The sequence below is a fragment of the Thamnophis elegans genome, chromosome 4 (genome assembly GCF_009769535.1).
Source record: "Thamnophis elegans isolate rThaEle1 chromosome 4, rThaEle1.pri, whole genome shotgun sequence".
In the NCBI taxonomy this organism is placed as follows: Eukaryota; Metazoa; Chordata; class Lepidosauria; order Squamata; family Colubridae; genus Thamnophis; species Thamnophis elegans.
Window position 1 is genome coordinate 91,830,315 of NC_045544.1, and position 19,847 is coordinate 91,850,161.

The 19,847-nt window shown below is 37.0% G+C and overlaps 1 protein-coding gene across 3 annotated transcripts in view; it reads right to left on the bottom strand.

Annotated features, from left to right (window-relative positions):
• The window catches only part of PPP2R5A (protein phosphatase 2 regulatory subunit B'alpha), a 53,259-nt gene extending 33,820 nt beyond the window's left edge, over nt 1-19,439 (bottom strand). For 2 of the 3 annotated variants that reach the window (XM_032217160.1, XM_032217159.1), the window contains exons 1-2: nt 18,987-19,236; nt 1,768-1,964 (exon numbers count right to left, since the gene is read on the bottom strand). In XM_032217160.1, coding sequence (XP_032073051.1) covers nt 1,768-1,964; nt 18,987-19,137 — 348 coding nt within the window. In that variant the 5' untranslated portion in view covers nt 19,138-19,236. Of the gene's footprint in view, nt 1-1,767; nt 1,965-18,931 lie in introns of all 3 variants that reach the window. The other variant, XM_032217161.1, reaches the window with a different exon arrangement.
• Nucleotides 19,440-19,847: the final 408 nt, after the last annotated feature.

Consider the following 19,847-nt stretch of genomic DNA (forward strand, 5'->3'; position numbering starts at 1 on the left):
AGGCTCTCTAAAAGGTCAGGTGGCAGCACTGAAGAGGAAGTGAGAGCTTGAACTGGAGGATCAACGGAAGGAAGCTTAAGAAGCTCCTCCATGGTGGGATCCACTGAGTAAAGGCATTTGTCATTTCCCCCCAGAGTGGCCAGAGTCCCAGGCTGGACCCAGTGGCGCTGGACTATGTCTTTAAAGAGCTTGGGAGAAGGAACAATCTCCTGGGCGGGAACCTTGTCATCAAACAGGCCTTTACTGTGATCTGTGGGATCCGCAGCAGTCTGGTCCGGGAAAACCTCCACCTCTATGTGGGTGGAGGCCTTAAATATAAAAGCCTTAAACAAGGATGGTTGGAACAATCTCAGAGAGAGAGAGAGAAAAGACATCCTAATGGGCAATAGACTGAATTGAAAAACTGAATATACCGGGAGACATGGTCAGAAATTTCAATCCAGTCCATTGGGCAGAAGGACAGAATTTAACCCTTGCTTGGACTCTCCAAGCAGCGCACAGGAAAAAAGCAAAGTGCAATTCTGATTATTCTCTTTGATCATTCCATGTCTTTCTCTTCCAAAATGTCCTTTACAGAACCAGTTTGAGGACAAAACTGGTTCTGGATGTAGTAAGGTACCACAATGAGACAACAGTTTCTGAAGGAACAGTTCAGATCTCAAGTAGGAAAGCTACTTTAGATTCAGTATGGGTACAGTGTTTGCTAGCTGTCAATGGTTCCTTAAACAAGCGGCAATTCAGATCCAAATACTCTATACTCCTGAGAGGAAAGTATTAGGAACTTTTAGTTAACCCCACAATTAGCTAGATAGCTAGCTTTACTTTAATTTGTTTTAGTTCTATGCCACCAGACTCCCAGAATGGAGAACTGAATTCAGGGATTTGGCAATATCTACCAGCATAGGCAACATTTTTTTTTCGCAATTCAAAGGTTTTATTTCTTTTAAAACACAAATATTTCATCATTCGTCAATCATTAAAACATCGAAGTGCATAGGCAACATTTTGATGACAAGAAGCCACACTTAAATATTGTGAGGGAGGAGTATTATTTTGATTTATTTTGTTTCTTGCCAAATTTAAGACTGATAAGATGCATGATTATGGAAAATTAAAAAAAAAACGTATATTACAGATCGAGAGAGCTTCACAGATTTTCATATTTCCAAATTATACAACAAGGCCCCTTGTTTCTTTAAACCATAGTAAGCCTTATTATCACATTCATTGTTTTCCTCCTGAATGTGATAATAAACTGTATCACTGATTTTTAGCCATCACACTACTAAAATTAAACTTTGATGGTGCAAAGATGAAGGGGTTTGGATGTCACAAGGTATTGAACAAGAAAGAACCAAGGTGATACCACAAAAAGCTAGGAACTAAAATGCAGTACAGCAGAACTGTAGGAAGGTATATAAAATATTCAGTTTTATTTCAGTTTTTCTGAATTTATGCTTATGTTTCCCACAATATTATCAGAGTTTCCATTGGGTCTTACTGATATCTAAACTGAATCCAAGTGAAAAAGTAACCCCAGTATGAAACTTGTTCCATTTATATAATAAATAATTGAACAAACTTTGTTAGTATGAAAAAAATAATCACCCTTTAGACCAATTTTAATGTTAAAGATTAACTACAGGAGATTAACAGCAAAAGCACTATCTAATCTCCATAAAAAAGCAATTGAGAAGACAGAGAAATCTTCAAATAATTTCATTCTAAATCCTTTCAAAGGAGTTATAGTTCACATGACTTACTTACCATTTTTACAATTTCTGAATATGCTGATTCAGTAATCACACCACGATTTGTAGAAACATATTCCACTAGTTCATTCAGTGTTGCTCTTTTAATTTCTTTGCTCCTTAAATCAGAGACAGAGTCCATGAAATCAAATAATACACAGCACTGCTGTAATTTCTGACAGAAGAGGAGTTGTTGTTCATTTGAAGTAGCATCTACCAAAGGAAAAAAGTCAAGTAAAATTTATTGTTCTATAACATTTAGTGTATAGGCCAAATATGTAGTTTATTTAATATCACATTCATAGTATATCTTTCCTCAGGGAGTTCAAGGTAGCAGATACTAAAACACTAATTGTCCAACAACTGATCTAATATTCCATTATTCAGCCTATATAGTGAAACAATCTTATCTATGGAGCCCCTCTATATAGAATATAATTAAATATAAAACAGGAACTACTAAAAATGTATTATGAATACTGAATTTAACTTTGGTCTTCTAGCCTAATCTTTAAAATGTTATTCCTGATACTGATAAAACAAATAAATTTCTGGAGAAAAAAGCTATTCTTCAAAGCACTTGAAGGCAGGGCAAGAAGCAATGGATGGATACTATTCAAAAGCTATTATGAATTTCCTGACAATTAGAACAATTAATCAGTGGAACAACTTGCCTCCAGAAGTTGTGAATGCCCCAACACTGAAAGTCTTTAACAAGATGTTGGATAGCCATTTGTCTGAAACAGTATAGGGTTTCCTGTCTAGGCAGGGGGTTGGACTAGAAGACCTCCAAGGTTCCTTCCAACTCTGCTATTGTATTGTATTGTAAAGGAAGAGAACCAAGCTAGAACTAAGGATACATTTCCTGACAGTTAGAACAAGTAAGCAGTGGAACTATGGTACTTGCCTCCAGAAGTTGTGAATGCTCCAACAGTGGAAGTTTTTAAGAAGAGATTGGACAACTATTTCTCTGAAATGATGTAGGGTTTCATGCTTGGACTAGAAGATTTCCAAGCTCCCTTCCAACTCTTATTACTCTGCTATTACAGTCAATTTGCATGTATTGTCCTATGCCTCACCATTTTCTTTTTTTCCCTTTTACAGATCAGAGAGATTGGAGAGGAAGGGACAAAAAGAGAGAAAGCAAACACATAATGGGTAATATTCATTATAAGGAATGTACCAATGCAGGATTTTTGCCTAACACACTTCAGGCTATGCATTTCTTTTGATGTGTATTCCCCATTGTCTGCCTGCTTTTTCTCTTGCAATTCTTTCTTGCGGAATGAATGTAAATACAAACATTAATTCCCTTCTTGCTAATTATCTCAGGACTTAGGTAAGCATTTCAAAGGGTGGGGGAGTGAGGGAAAAGGAAAGCTGCAGTAAAATCTTAAGCAGTCACGTGGTTTTCCATTTAGTATTATGCAATTGTCATAACTAAACAAGAACTACCAACATGTTGAATTTTTTCAAGCAAATTTATTTAAAAATTGTTAATTGCCAAAATTATGAGAATTTTATATGAAAACATGATTCATCTATTTAATCCACTTTAGACTATTTCCCAATATAAAAGCAAAGTTTAGAAATAATAGAATTTCAACTGATCACTTTAGTATAATAGGGTTAACTTTTTCACACCTTGGGTCTGTTGGTTTCGCTATTCTTGGTTTCCTGGCTACCTCAGAAATTTAGCTCTTTCTTTTCCCAACTAGACAAAAATTTGAAATCTCACTGCCAGTACAAAATATAATCAGCAATATATTTTTCTGTCTCACCTTTACCTATTTCATGGGGTTCCCTAAAGGAATCTATCACATTGCCAGAACTTGTATAAATTATTTCTCTGGGCAGTTAGGTATGAGATTTATTTCAAAACACTAATAACTATTCATATTAGCAGAATAAATTCAATCAAAAACCACATGAATCTGAATTTTGCCATCAGTCTTGATTATACAAGTTAAATTTGGAAAAGGACTCTGACTGTGGGCTAAAATTAGCAAGTAAATGACCTCAAATGATCGTTTGAAGTCAATTATAGCAGTAGATTTAGAAATGAAGTGAAATCCTCCACAAGCCACAAAATGGAGTACAGAATCAGACTCAGCTTATGATTGGGTGTAAGGGCTGGGGCTGCTGTGAGCTAAAATCCAACAATTGTGGAGGGCTACAGATTTTGTAGGCATATATGAGGCATTAAAAGTTTGAAATGCACAATATCCATTTCCAATGCACACATAGCATACAATAAGATAACCAAAATTTCTCCAAATATTTTCCCTATTTGAAATGAACACAGAGGTAATGTTCACTCAGCAATTTGCACTCTTGAAAATAGGCATGGAACTCTAAGGTATATATCAGGGGTGGGTTCCTGCCAGTTCTAACCTCTTCTATAGAAGAGGTTCCACAAATCTACTATGCCATTTAGAACTGGTTCCAGCTCCCTCCCCCCGCCTGTCCACACCATGCTTGCCCCGCCCACCACACACTGATTGGCTGGCTCACCAATCACTCCGCCCACCTCTAAGAATCCTATCTAAACCTTAAAGTCTTAAATCTGTCAAGTTTGAACACCCCTGGGGGGGGTTCTAAAGGATTAGGGGTGCAAGGGTCTTGTAACTTGACAGCTTTAAGACTTGCACACTTCAGTGCCAGAGTTCCTGAGCCAACATGACTGGAGGAGGAATTCTGGGAGTTGAAGTCCACAAGTCTTAAAGCTGTCAAGTTTGAACATCCTTGGGGTGTTTTTTTCTAAAGGACTAGGGGTGCAAGGGTCTTGTAACTTGACAGCTTTAAGACTTGCGTGCTTCAAATGCCAGTTTCTGAGCCAACATTTTGGTTGCTTAGCAAGAGCGTTGTTAAGTGAGTTTCACCACATTTTACAAGTTGGCCATGCCCACTCAGTCACATGACTGCCATCCACTCAGTCACATGGCTGGCAAGCCACTTCCACCTGGTCACATGGCTGGCAAGCCACACCTACAGAAGACATTCTAAAAGTTTTTGAAACCAACCACTGGTATATATGCATATAATGTACATATTGTTATGTACGTGGCTGGTACTGATGTTATATTTTAATTGTAAGCGATCTTAAGCCATTTGGATTCAATACCATATTCATTTTAAAATTAAATAATTGTAGATAGTGAAAGAACTGCCTGTTCAAGCTTTATCAGGGTAGCAATGTGCATGCCAAGGCTGTTGGAAAATGACCTCAAGTATCTTATCAAATGAAAGATGTGGCCACTGTGTTCGTTTTAGCACAAATTTCAATTTAAGAAGAGATGAAAAAATGATGCTGGGGAGGCTTCAACAAGGAACTGTGTCCTTTTGTGTTCTCAGTTCCATTAATAGAGGAAAAGAAAGTGTGAATTAAAACTATTCATTACAATAACTGATTTAATTTCTCACTTTTAGTGTGGGGATTCAAAATAAATTAACTCATGATAGATTGTCTATAACAATCTGCATGATTGAGGATTCAGTTATTACCTTAGACAATGACTACTCTCAAGCTCTAGAATACCACATTTTAAGGGAACAAACTAGAAACAATATAAAAATTGGGAAATGAATCATAGAATTGTACCAAAAGGAAATGCAAATCGCTTTATTGTGGTCATTAACCAGCAGAAACCAAAAGGCAATAAGCACCTGACATATTTATAATATATAAATACATAAGGAAGTTTTACTGAACAAATAATATCACATGGACAGTTTAAGAGATGACAATCCTTGTACTGAAACAATGCATTTTATCTTGCATGATCAAAAATGTCACAGCTGATTTTTCAATACTGAAATTCAGTATCCTAAAGCAATAAACAACAACAAACTTTATAAATTTAGATGAAACCGAAACTGCCATCCAGGACAAATGACTATGCTAAAAGAACAGAAGAACCCCATAGTGGAAAAAAGGTTATTTTTAAAGTAAGGTTATTTCAGTGTAACCCTCAAGCTGCCAAACACATGACCTATTTTGAGCTGTGCATGTTTGGTAACCACACTGTAATTTCCAGTACAAGAGCAAAATCTAACTGACTATCTTGACATGAAGGTTATTAAAGACAGTCGCAAGCTTAGACCCAGAACATGTTTGTGTTATATTCACATAAATAAATTCAAATCTACAAGAAAATGCTGACAAAAGAGCACAATACTAGGGGTTATTTGCTTCATCTAAGAAGTGTTAATGCCACAATGCATCTAAGAATGCTGATCATTTTCATAAATTCTTATCCAAGTAACTAAAGCAGATCAGGCATAGCCTTAGGATCAATACAACAAAGACAAAAATGCTGGAAAAGACATTAACTATTTTATGTCATGGATGTTTTGTTTTTGCCCAATTAACTAAATTATATATACTTTGTTTATGGGTGGATTTCTAAATAATTTGTGCACTGCTTTATCCTTTTCAGAGAAATTTGAACAATTAGTTTTATATTTCTGACATTTTGTTTATTTTCATTCATTTTTAAACCTAAAGAAAAAGTTCTCAGTATTTTAATTTCTAAAATCCAAGTTCTAGAAGTTAAAAAAAACAATAGATAAATTATGCTGTGCTGTGTCGTAAGGGCATAATAAAATCCCTAATGTGAACAATCTTAATATGAGTCCTATTCATAATTTAAATTACTGAAAAGAATTTGTTTTGATTTCATACTCATTTTAGTTTCCTAATATTTCTGCCTATATCTATTTTAAAATATATTAAATAAGTACATAACCAACCCTCTACATATATACACATATTTGTGGAGTATTCTACATGTAGGGCGTTTTCTGAATATGCCTCTATTTTAGAGTTAAAAATGTATCTTGGTGACTCAAGATTATTATTCTAGACATGATGTTGATAGAACAAGTTTCTTCTAGAGTTTCTAAGCCAATGATGGTAAGCTGATGTTGATCAGATGGTTTTGATTTGGGCTTCTATTAACAATCAATGCTGCAACAGCATAATTTACCACTACTAGTAGTATAATCTATGGGGCAAAACCAGATAAAATGCAACAGGAAACTCGAGTGTTTTATCTTGGTTATTATGGGCTGCTAAGCAACTAAGATGAGGATGCAGATTAACAAAAAATGGAAAACAGACAGAAGGAAACAATTTGTTGCTAATGTTACAAAGCATGTGCAAACTTTCTGACTTAACATTATGAGAGATTTAGACTTAATAACAATAGTAACAACCCATTTATTTAGAAATACAAGGACACCCTGCCTACCTGGCCAGATTTTGCAACTATTCCTAGATTTCAGTTTAAGAAACCCAAACCTTTAAGAAGCCAGTAAATTTGAATAGTAACTTTCATCTTATTCAATAAATTATGGCAATTCAATTTTATGCCTGCACAGTTAAGACTATAGCACAACTTGAATGCCATAATCATGGAAAAAGTAACATAATACGTACTATGCTGCCGCACAAGATGTTGAAGATTTAAATAGAAGTTATTAATATGAAGATTGCCAATGGGCAGCTACTATACTTAGTTGTTAATGTTCACTGACATTTATTTTTTTAAAATCAAATGTTCTAAGGAGGTCACTTCTTGAAAAACTCATGTTAAAAACAGCCTCTGAAAAAACTACTGCACAAAAACAATTTTAATGAACCATACTTCAAAATATTACATATAAAGATACAATTCTTTTCATTTCTAAAAAACAAATGAATATAGAATTTTCTCTTCCACAGAAATATAATAATACTTGCATTCGGTAATATAACAATCAATTACTAAAATATAGAAAAATGTAAAATCTCTTCTGTTGAATTCAATTCCCAACTGAGACTCCATGTATTTCTCATGTTAATAACGAGATAAGTTGTTTGTCATTTTCTTCTTCCAGAGTTGTTTTTTATTTTCAAACTTCCCAGCCCTATGCAGCCTTGGTATTTCCCAGAAACTTCTTTCCAAATGCTAACCAGAATGGACCTTGCCTAGCTTTTTGAGACCAGTGAAAAATGGCTAGTTATTATGCAAGTAAAACAAACCCTATTAAAATAATCACATATAAACAGGGAGCAATGTTGTGGCTTTCTGATGAAGCCATCTATATCAGGGGTCCAACATCCCTGGTCTATGGACTGGCACGGTCTGCGGCATGCCTGAAACCGGGCCACACAAACAAGTGAAGCCCCATCCATGGGATGTAGACAGCATGTGAAACCACGTCCCCTCCCATCTGGAGAAAAACTTCTCTCCACAGAATGGGTCCCTGATGCCCAAAAGCTTGGGAGCCACTGATATCTATATATTACTAAAATTCTGATTCTTGTAACCTTTAACTGGATGAAACGGTGCATCACAGGATGACACTTTTTGAACCAAGGTACCTGAAATAGAGGAACATACAGAATGGACCCAAATCTGAACTGTGAATTGAAATTTGGCAAATTTTATAAAACATTTTATGGCATAAACATTATCATAAAACAGTTTATCACATAACATAACATTCCTGCGCTGATGTTTTGACTGTGCTATAGAGTTCAACGTGGGCTATTTTCAAGGCAAACTTTGAATTTATCCCAGCTTTTCCAATGAAGGCAGTACATTAGAAGCTCTGCCATTGTGAACGCATTGAAGAATCTGACAATATCTGTGAAAGGATGACTTAAGGGTCACATGTTGTCTAGTAAAGATATAAAGCTACAATGCCCCTTGCAAATACTATCAGGTCTTCTTGGAATGTTCACAATAAGGAACATTCATTTGTTGATTCATTTCCAATACACATTATAGCTATTGGGGCTTTAATTTTCAAGAACAGAATGAGAGGGCTATGCAGTCACTACACAGCAACAGCCATTTTTTCAACCTCTACCTCCAGCACAACGACCCTACATATCCCAGAAAATGATTACCAAGTCTAAAAGAATTCTCCAGGGGTAAGGCAAAGGAGTAGCTGCAAAGAACAAAGGGAGCCTGCAATTAATCTATCTATCTGCAGAAAGCATTTTGCCAGGCATTTGGGTGAGGGGTAGATGAGAACTCCACTGCTATTGATAAGTTAGCATTTTATCTTTGGGAGCTGGGTGGGGAGGGGGGAGGGTGAGTGAGCGGGTGGCCTGTTTGGGAAGTTTGTTTTAATCTTGTAAGCTGCTCAGAATGACTTATATGAAATGGAGGACTGTATAAATCATATGAATAAAGACTTAGTTTAAGTAAGGCTGATGGATACTTTTGGTGGTGGGGAAGAATACAGTTTCATTAATATGCTAAAATATACTACAGTGATATCTTGGTATTTGTTGTTAACTGGTTCTGGGAAGTGCAAAAAATACTAAAAATGAGTGCCAAACCAACCATGTGACTTATGTTACCTTTTCTTTCTGCTGGGAAAGACTTCTTGTCCGTCCCTTTTCCTATGTCAGCGTCCTTCCCAATATGGAGGATTTCCTGTCCGCCCTCTGTGACCTTTTCCTATCACAGCACATAGAGTACCAAACAAACAACAAGTACCTGGACATTTTTGTATCAAAATGCATCAAGTATCAAACTGAACAAGTTTTGAAGCAGTTGAATGCTGAGGTGCCACTGTAGTCTACAATTTAGAATTTACTACAATTCAAATAAATTCAATATTCTTTTGACCCAAAAAATATCTTATGTGCTTTAAAAATGGTCTAAATGCAAATGAGTTATCTACCTTGATAGCAAAGAACGAACACTTCTCCCATATGTGGATGTCCACATTTTAAACTAGAAGAAATAGTCCTAATAATCTCAGGCAAACTTTAAAATATTTCATCATTCTTCTGGTTTCTTTATTTTACAAAGCATAGGTTTTTTTTTCATTTGTATCACCTCATTTAGAAATTAAAAAATAAACATCTGAGTTTATACTGTGATTTCAAAGACAGTGGTGTATCCCCAAAACACAATCCCAAACTAGTAACATAGGTATCATTACACAAATGCCACCTTCTGTACTTGCATCGTAAAATCTGACACAACATGGTATTTGCATGAAATTGTTACACATTCTTCATCATTTGGATCCTTGCAGATGCCACGATAGAAGCTGCACTGGAAACCATTCCTAAAGGCAACAAATGTTTTTTTAAAGGAGTGTGACTTTAAAATCAATTGTTCTTTTCAATTCATTCAATTGCAGATGTTCCACTGAGAAATTATGCTTTTTTTTTTTTAACTTTTCAATGACCACAAATTTAAATAGAATAAGAGTTTGGTATCAATCATTTTCAATGTTTATGTATAGTGATTATTATTAATTTCATATAGATACACATGGATAGTTTACCAAATGTAATTCATAAGCAAAATAAAATAGTCCATACTACTAGAGTAACCATTAAAACGAAGTACAACTACCCATCTCCTGAACATATTAACCGCAGACATGGCACCAAAGCCAGATTTTAAAAGCATTGAAGAACTCCAAGATAGAAGACACCTTACTCTAGGATAAACTTAGAGGATGGAGCCACAACAAAGAAAACATACTTGCTAAGCTGCATAAGGTGACAACATTTAACAGAATGGATCTGGAGAGCATCCACTCTACCCAATTACCAGGTGGGCAGAAACAATGGAGAAAAATAGTCCTTTAGATCAATAGTCCCCAACCTTTTCGACAACAGGGATCGCTTTTGTGGAAGCCATTTTTTCCATGGTGAATGGGAGGAGGAGGAAGAGGAACCCACAACCTAGATCCCTTGCATGTGCAGTTTACAATAGGGTTTGCACTTCTATGAGAATCTAATGCCTGATGATCTGAGGTGGAATTGAGGCACTGATACTAGAGCTGTGGAGCAACTGCAAATGCAGATGAAGTTTCGCTCATCACCTGCCACTCACCTCCAGCTGTGCAGCCCGGCTTCTAACAGGCCATGGACCCATACCAGTCTGTGGCCTGGGGAGTGGGGACCCATGCTTTAGATAAATGAGTTTTTTGTCATGAAAGGCAGTAGCAAAAGCAATAGCATTTAGACTTATACACTGGCCCATCGTGCTTTACAAGTTAAGCCCTAATCTTGAAGGAAGTTCAACTCCATCAATCACCTACAATTAAAATGCCTTTGAAGAGGAGGGGCTACCAAATAGCCACAGCCACAGTCATTCAGTCTTGACAGGATTGAGCTAAAACCTGTTCTACCTATACAGACAAAAAACAACAGCAGAAACTGGGTAACTCAAAACTTCATTTGCACAGCCCAGGATTGAAACACAATGCTGGGCATTACTGGTATAATGATGATATTGAACCCCAAAACAATGGATAACCTCACTCAGAAAACATGTAGATGTTAAACAGCAAGGAAAAAGCCTGGGTCTGGTGTTGTGGTACAATCTCTTCCCTCCCATCAACACCAATGAGGAACAAGGTGAACCACCAGAGCACAGTGCCTCCCACTCCCAAAGTTGGCCCAGAAGGATGCCACAGCAAAAGCTACTAAAAAGTAAACTTGTACAGCAAAATGCACCTAATTTGTATTCTACTTTTAATACTTATGAAAACCCAGTATCTTGTTCCTGAATTATGATAGATCTTGATTAAATCTAGAGAGATGATTCAGGAATCTCTTCCTGAAAAGTAAATAGGCTCTATTGAAATCACTGCAATTTAGAGTGAAGTTCCATGAATATTGATTCAAAAGTAGAGGTCAACTTTCCAAAAACTTTTTATTAATTCTTTAGGAAAAAATAATTTATTTACCAACTTAGGTATCATCCATTATTTAATAGGAGGATTTCACAAATTTGGCACAATGGGGCCCCAGAAAATAAGAGCCATTCATAGTTCTGTAAGGCAATGTAAAGTGATACATCAAGCAGGATACATTGTTATGTTTTTGTCTTTTTCTTCAAGTATTCAAATCAGACTAACTTTTGAATGATAAATGAGTCAAGAAGAATATGATAAAACATTTAGTCCACACTTTTACATGGTGAGCATAGGGATCTACTAACTAAACCATCTCCATTTCCAGCAAGGGACACATACTAGTGTACTGTTCAAAGCAGATTGCGCCATGGCTTAACTGCTGTTTATCAGGAAATTATTCATAATACTGAGTTCTAAATCTAATTTCTGAAGTATAAAAGAGTGCCATTTAACAAACATAAAATACAATCAAACTTCTGCTTCTCACCCCTATATGCTGCCATTTGCATGCTTGGTATTATTTATCAAAAATTGTTTGCTGTCTATGAGTAGACAACAGTATATAAAACCAGGGAACGTTGATATGTTGAGAGACTTCGTTAAATGAGAGCAAGATATGCTACACTTAAAATACTCCCTTGGTCTATGAAACCATTCACTCTGTCATAAGAAAAATAAAGCTAGTACCGATATGATATGACTTACTTTTGAAAAATCAGTGATGACTCCTAATAATCCTAGTGACTCCTAGCATTCATTCTTTTCCTAACAGACATGGACTTGACAATCCAATTCAAATATCTTTCAAAATACAGATGTTAACCTAGTTGGGTCTGTAGTTTTCCAGATCCTCCTTCTCCTTTAAATATTGAAACTTAAATTTCTTTGGTTTCATTCCTCCAACAATTTATCAATTCTCCAGGAGTTTTCAAAGGTTTTAGATTATAATTCTGATAACACTTCCACTTGCTCCTTCAACAGCCTAGAATATATTTCATCTGGCCCTGAAGACATGCAGTATGTTTATTTAAGGTGGCAGAGAGAATTCCTAGGATCCTTTTCTCTGAGCTGTGTTTCCCCTCCTGTTTGCCTGAGGAATATTAAAAGTGGCTCCCTCCCTCTCTTTGAGAGAAGACAGATCCAAAGAGTGTTAAACTGTTCCACCTTTTTCCTATTTCCTGTTATTACTTCCCATTTTTCCTGCATAACAGATCAACATCCTAGTTGACTTTACTTTTATTTTGGATCTACTTTTCCCAAAATTGTTATTCTATTTTGCATTCCTCATCAGATGCATCTCATTTTAACTTTAAGCTCCTTCTTCTATTCCTGCTGTTTCAAATTACCAGTCTGTGTCCCCCCCCTTAACTGTTAGTCCCTAATTGCCATTTTCTACACATTTCTTTTTTGTTTTCAGCCTTTTATTCATCCACACAGATCTCTTAATTCTTTTCTTTCTATTTTTCCTTTTTTGTGAATTGTTTGTTTGTGCTTGTGCTTTCAGTATCATATTTTTTCAGGATGTTCTCTCTCTCTTGGGGTTATTTACCTGTTAGGATCTTGAGCATGGCATCTGCTTTCTTGAAGACAAATTTGAATACACTTATAAATTGAGAGAGAGATTATATAAGGCCACTACATGAAAATTAAAAGATTGACTAGGGAAGGCAATTCCTTTAGTGATACAATATCCCCAAACTGACTCTGCTATATGACATTGACTTTGTGCAATTTGTTCGATCAAAAATTGTCAGGAAAGGCTTGGCCTTTACATGGTAATTATCCCATTTCCTTAGGGAGGCTCTCCTTAAGGCAAGAACAACTGATCTACTTCAAATGGATTTAGATTCTTAAGGAAAACAAAGCTGGCATTTGGCAGCTAGCCAAAATCACAAGCAAGGAGTGATTTTCTCACTGTTTTGTTACTGTAACTTCATGAAAATATGCAAAATCAGACATCTAGATAAAATTTGTGATAGGGCTAACATTAGTCATCATTTCAATTAGTACATAACATTCGGCTGTCAAAAAGAATTGTCACATCTTACACCAACTTACACTGTTTGATTACATACCACAGAGGTATAAAATGAATCTACTGTAAATAAATATATATAGGTTTGACCACTAAATGACCACAAATCAAGTAAATGATATAGTATGCATTTCCAATAAACAGTAATAATTTAGCACAGAATTGGTCAAAATGAATGGCACAATATGTTCTACTACAAACAATAGTATTCATCCTACATATTTTAAAATCTCTGGGTTTTTTTGAACCATTATACAAGTTAAATGCACATTCCATATTTATGTCTGCATTATTCTTTTATAAAACTCAATTTTTAGAACCCTGTAATCTTTCGATTTGGGGTAGAATCGAGGTGACTGAATGGAGCTGAGCATTTACTGGCCAGATGCCAATCCTGGGTTATGGCTTTGCAGAATTCACAGCAGATATTTTTTCTTTGCACCCTAGGAGAGAAACATCTGCTGCTCCCTAGGATTGAACTTTCAACTTTCTGAGCGTCTTCACCACTAAGTCACCACGCTGCTCATTGCACTAATCTTCTATAAAGACTAATTAATTCCTCAAGCAGAATATTAACCGGGGAATGAAAATTCAATTCAATCCCACTTCTTCATTCATCTTATATTTTTTTAAATTAATCTCACATAAATAGATCCCAGGATGTAACTAACTTTTTTTAAAATTCATGAAATTCATCTCGCTGCAGCATCCAACAATAGTCAGCCAACATTGATGGATTCCAATTGCCCTGATACTGGTTTTCCATTGTGACAATATCCTGATGAAACCTTTTGCCATGTTCATCATAGACTGCACCTAGATTTTCAGTGTGAATGCAGAAAATAAATCTTCAGTGACATGTAGCATTTCATGGTCTTCATGTTGTAAAAAGTTTGTCAAATAGCTGCATGCAGTTTGATGTTCTGCCAAGAAAATTCTCAACGACATCCTTGGATGCTTTCCAGGTGATTTTTTTCTGGGCCCACTAACAGATCTTTGAAGCACTTGTCATTGATGACATATCTCATCTGTGGACCAACAAAAATGCCTTCCTTAATCTTGGCATCAGTTATTCTTAGAAACATCTGTCTCAAATAATGAAAACCCTCACTTGTTCATTGCTTTCATAAAAATTCTCATCAGTCTGAGTTTTATGTGAAACAGAGGCAAAAAAAACAAAACCCTTTGTCAGATCATCGTGGTTGATGTGGCATGATTTTCTGCCCTGGAATCAAATTATTTCAGAATGGCCATTTGTTTTTAATGTAATGCTACTCTCTTCATGGCTATCCCATTTACACATGTAACAACAGTACTTGGTATATCTAAGCTGCATTCCAAGTAGTAGAGCCACTACTTTTAGATCTCCACAGATATTCCAGTTGTACTTGGTGTAGTGGATGTGCCTCGACAACAGTTCCATGTTTCCACAAAGCAACTTAAAATGCAAGCAAAAAATTAGTAGCTTTAAACTATATACAAGAAGAAACTGCAAAAAGAAAAGACTTCTATAGAATGGTACATAATAGATTGAATTGCAGTTATTTTTATGATTAGGCTCAAAAACCTGGAGGACCCCAAGTATTCAGGAACAAATCTTTGTTGTCCAGCATTTGTTTTTGGGTTTAATAATCTGGAAAATGTAAGTGGTACACCTGGTAAGAGTAGTTTAGCTTTACTTAGATGTTCAAGAAAATGTACCCTATCAGAATAAAATCAAATTTAAATGCTTTACTTTCAATGTATATTCCCACCGACTAAATTCAGCACTAAGGAACATAAAAAAGAAAAGCTAGATCACAGAACAAAATCCACATCAGAGCAAAACTTTTATTAAGAAAACTCAAGGTTTCAAAGCCATATTTAGAAACTCACTCACCTCCATTATAATAAATCCATAGCATGCACCCCCATTCTATCTCCTCAATTTTTACCAAACCCTGTACCAATGCAATATTTATGTATAAACATAATAATTTGATGCTTTATCTTGTTCCATAGGTCAATCTACATCAAGCTGGTATACCCAGATATGCTGGGACTGCTAATTACTCTTTGCCAACAGTCTAACTTAAAATTCTGGAACTATAGTTCCAACACATCTGAAAAGCACCAAGTAGGGGAAATCAAACCTAACTGCAGATTTCTTAATTTTCCTTATTTTTGCTATATTCTCAGGATTGCAAAAAGACAATATGAAACATTTATAGAAGACCTTAACTAAGACTGGTGAGATACATGTGATAGATACATCATAAATTCTGACTTCTTTCCACAAACAAGATTTCTTTCCATATCTAAATTATACGTTACTTGTTACAGGAAACTAGAGGTTAAAAAAGCTCAGCTGTATGTCTTTCCTGCATCTATGAAAATAAATTATTCTTTGAGAAGAACTTGATATTTTATCAAACTCAATTATTATCTTTTAGCATGTTTTATAATCCATTATAAAGATGCAATTCAAAAAAATCATCAATATTTATAATAGTACATGTATTATATTTGAGCTCTATTTTTTAAATAGAAACCAAGTTAATGTTTACAAGATACTTCTTTAGAACATACAATATACAATAAACAATTGGAACTAATTCACAAGCATCAGAATGACAAAAAGGATGGTACCAATATTCCATATGTTAACTAAAAGTTCTAGATGGATTCCTCAACATAGAGAACATACTCAGGTAAAACAAATGTTGGCTTGGTATGCTCTCTAGCTACTGTTTTAAACCATTAAGAGCCTCTCTCTTTTGAGTTATGTAGAAACAATTTAGAAAGAAGAAACAATTTTGCAAAAACTGTATCAACATCACTACCACTTTGCTCCTTTCAAAGAAGCTCATTGAGAATGATATAAGTGTTCCTTTCTAAGGATATCTATGAACTGAAGGGACTTCAGGAAAAGGAAAAATGAGAAAACTGAGGTGGAGATTTAATTATGCCACTGCTTGTATGAATAATATCTGTCCTTCAGAATTACTGTCCCTCTGTAGCATGCCAGTCTGCAATGCTACTATCTTTCCTAAATTTAGATATTTATTAAAGGATCTTGATAGTTGACAAGTTAATTTTATTTAAACATTTATTTTATTGTAAATATCATAAAAACTGAGAAAATACTAGGAAGTTTCCAACAGAATAAATCCAAAGGTATTTATTCAATCAAAAATATTAATCTTGTTCAATCTACTGGTAGGTGAGCAAATTACAATGGGGTACAACTGCTACATGTGTTCTAAGCCTACTCTTCAATCATTTATTTCCTTTTTTGAATACTAGCCAATATATAAAAGATAGTCAGCTCCCAAAATACAAACAAAAAAGTTATTAAAGTACATGCATCTCAATAGATTACATATTAAACTGTAAACATACCACAATAATGCTATCAGGGTTTAAATGAGAGTTACATCATGTAATAATTACAATAAACTCTACAAAGAGAGAAATGAAGAGCCAGTTTGATCTAACGGTTAAAGGCACCAAACTAAAAATCAGAAAGCCATGAGTTCTAATCCTTCCCTAGGCACAAAGCCAACCGGGTGACCTTGGGCAAGGTCTCTGTCAATTAGCCCTAGGAAGGAAGCAATGGCAAACCACTTCTCAAATCTTGTCAAGAAAATTGCAGGGACATATCCACATAGGAGTCAACATTGACCTGAAGGCAACCTCCTCCCCCACATTACAAAGAGATGAATTCTACATTTTAAATGTTTTACCATTACCACTTTTTTAATGCATGGAGAGAAAAACAACCTATTACAATATATGGAAGTTTCCAAGTACCCGTTAGGAAACACAATCTATTTTGTAAAACCACCAGTGCTGATGAAATTTAAACTGATGTCCTACTAACTTCTCACAGTGATTACCAAATCAAAGCTACTCCACTTTTAGTACTGTGCCGATTCTGCAGATCATCTAGCACCACCCACAAACTGTCAGTATATGCGTACATTATGATTCTATGTATCAATAATGGAGATACTGGCATTGATGATGTTACCTAGTTTGGATGAAACTTCTGCAAGAAAACAACCAAGCTCAGAGAACACCATGGACCCCCTGATTCTATATACGCCTTCACATAAAATGCATAATAGTAAATGTAAGTTATCATAATGGCAAATAATCTATTACAATACCGCAATAAAATTATTCAAAACGGAGTAAGTATTCCTTTCATATATTAAAGTCTGAAGAGCGAGGCCTGTACTTGAGATATTTAAATATTTAAGTGCTCAGTCTGAACTACAGGTAGTCCTTGACTTACGACCAAAACTGCGCCCAAAATTTATGTTGCTAAGTGAGACAGTTCTTAAATGAGTGTTTCTTCATTTTATGAACTTTCTTGCCATAGTTGTTACATAGTTGTTAGGTGAATCTGGCTTCCCCATTGACTTTGCTTGTCAAAAGGTGATCACATGACCCCGGGACACTGCGCCTGTCATAAATATGAGTCTGTTGCCAAGCATCTGAATTTTGATCACATAACCACGAGGACGCTGCAATGGTTGTAAGTGTGAAAAATGGTCCTAAGCCACTTTTTTCAATGGCATTGTAACTTTGAACTTTCACTAAGTGAAATTGTTGTAAGTTGAGGACTACCTATATAGAATAAAATATGCTATTAGTACATGGCATCTATTTTAGTACTTAGTATCCAATTCACATTCCTTTCTTTTATTAAAATTACTTCAATTTAAATATGTTGGTATTTAGAAGTAAAATCTCACATTTAGGCCTACAAGTGTATAAAATTATGTTCTGTCTTACAATGCACCAGCTATATAAACCATGAAGGAAGAATAAAGAAATGTGCAGAAATATATAATAAACAATTATAAGAGCTTGTAGGAAATTAATGGATTATTTGACCATGAAGGCCAGCAGTAAATTTAGCATAGTGCTCCAGTTTTAATGCAAATAAACTTTTCAGATATTTTTTTAAGCAAACAGAAGCAGCTGCAGGGCAGGATCAGGAAGAAAACAATAAGCACAAGATTTCCAAAGCAGAGTGGAGAAAAAAGAACAGCTTGAACTCTGAACAAACTTCGCAGGCTTTGCTCTATATAAGGCCCAAATCAGTTCCTCTTTTATCCCCGACCCTCTTGAATAACCAACATCTACCTGTATAACCGTCAAAAGAAATGTGCAAACGCCGATATTTTTTAGATGGGACCAAACGAGAGCGCTTAATCCTATCAAGTGCAAGGTCCTCGACACAGGAGAAAAACAATGAAATGTTGAAAAGAAAGGCTGTTCTTCCCCCAACTCCCCCTTTCCCCCCCCTTTTCCTTGACAGGGAAGGAGATTAAAAGGTGGGAAAGAGCGTGGAGAAGTTTGTCTCCAAGTGTGAAGGCGAAAAAGAGAGAAGGCAGAGAAGGCGCCAAAAGGAGACTACGGGGCTCCGCTAAGGAAGCGGCCGCCCACTCGAGAAAAGGCCCGGGAAAGCCACCCTCCCCACCCACGGCACCTGTAGCCCCAGGCCAAGCGCGCCGCGACGCCTCGTGGATCCGGGGAAAATTCACCTTTGAGCTGGGGCAGCGGGAAGAGCTCCACTTGGCTGCTCTGGCAGCGGAACTGCGACGAGCCCTGCGACCGCTTCTGCTTCTGAGCCTTGCGCACCGACCTCCGGGTGAAGCCGTCCACTTTCTCCGCCGCGGTGATCGCCGTCGACATGGCGGGGCTCGCAGGAGACACTGGCGGGCCCGTTTCGTCCTCGAAGCATAAACTCCACGCCGGAAACTGAAAACGAAGCAGTGGCGGGTAGCGCTGGGTCGCCCCTTAATGGGACACGAAGAAGAAGGGAAGGAGGGACGCTTGGGAGCCAGTGCCCGAAAGTCTTGTCCAAGGGGGTCCAAACTCGGGGAGAGATTCCCTTGGAAGAAGCCTCCGAAGGGACGGGGCTTCCGATTCGACGGGAGGCTTGTTAATCCGATGTTGTCCGCAAAGGGAGGCTCCAAATCCGATCCTCTCCAAGTTTAAAGACGGAGGAGATACCGCGCTGCGTCAGGTAGGCAGGCAGGCGGGCTCCCCAGGACGGAGCCGCCGAGCTGCAGCAAACAAGAATCCGAGGAAAGTTTCTACTCCGCCCTGCGGTTGCACCGCCTCGCCTTCGCCGCCCGCCCGCGAGCAGCAAAACTTTTGAGCAGCGGAGTCGGCTGCGCGGGGAGCTGTCTCAGAGGTCGCCCGAGTCGCCCTGCCAGGAGCTGGCGGCTGAGAACCGGAGCTTAACAAAGAGCCCGGGGAGAAGCCCCGGAGACGCCGGGCGATGCAGCCCTTCAGCCCCCATCGGGAGCTCCCTCGGACTCTCGGGCCAACATCCCGTCGCGCTGCTTTCTTCCTGCTCAGGGTAAGCGCCGCTTCCTCCTTCCTGGAGCTCAGGGAGG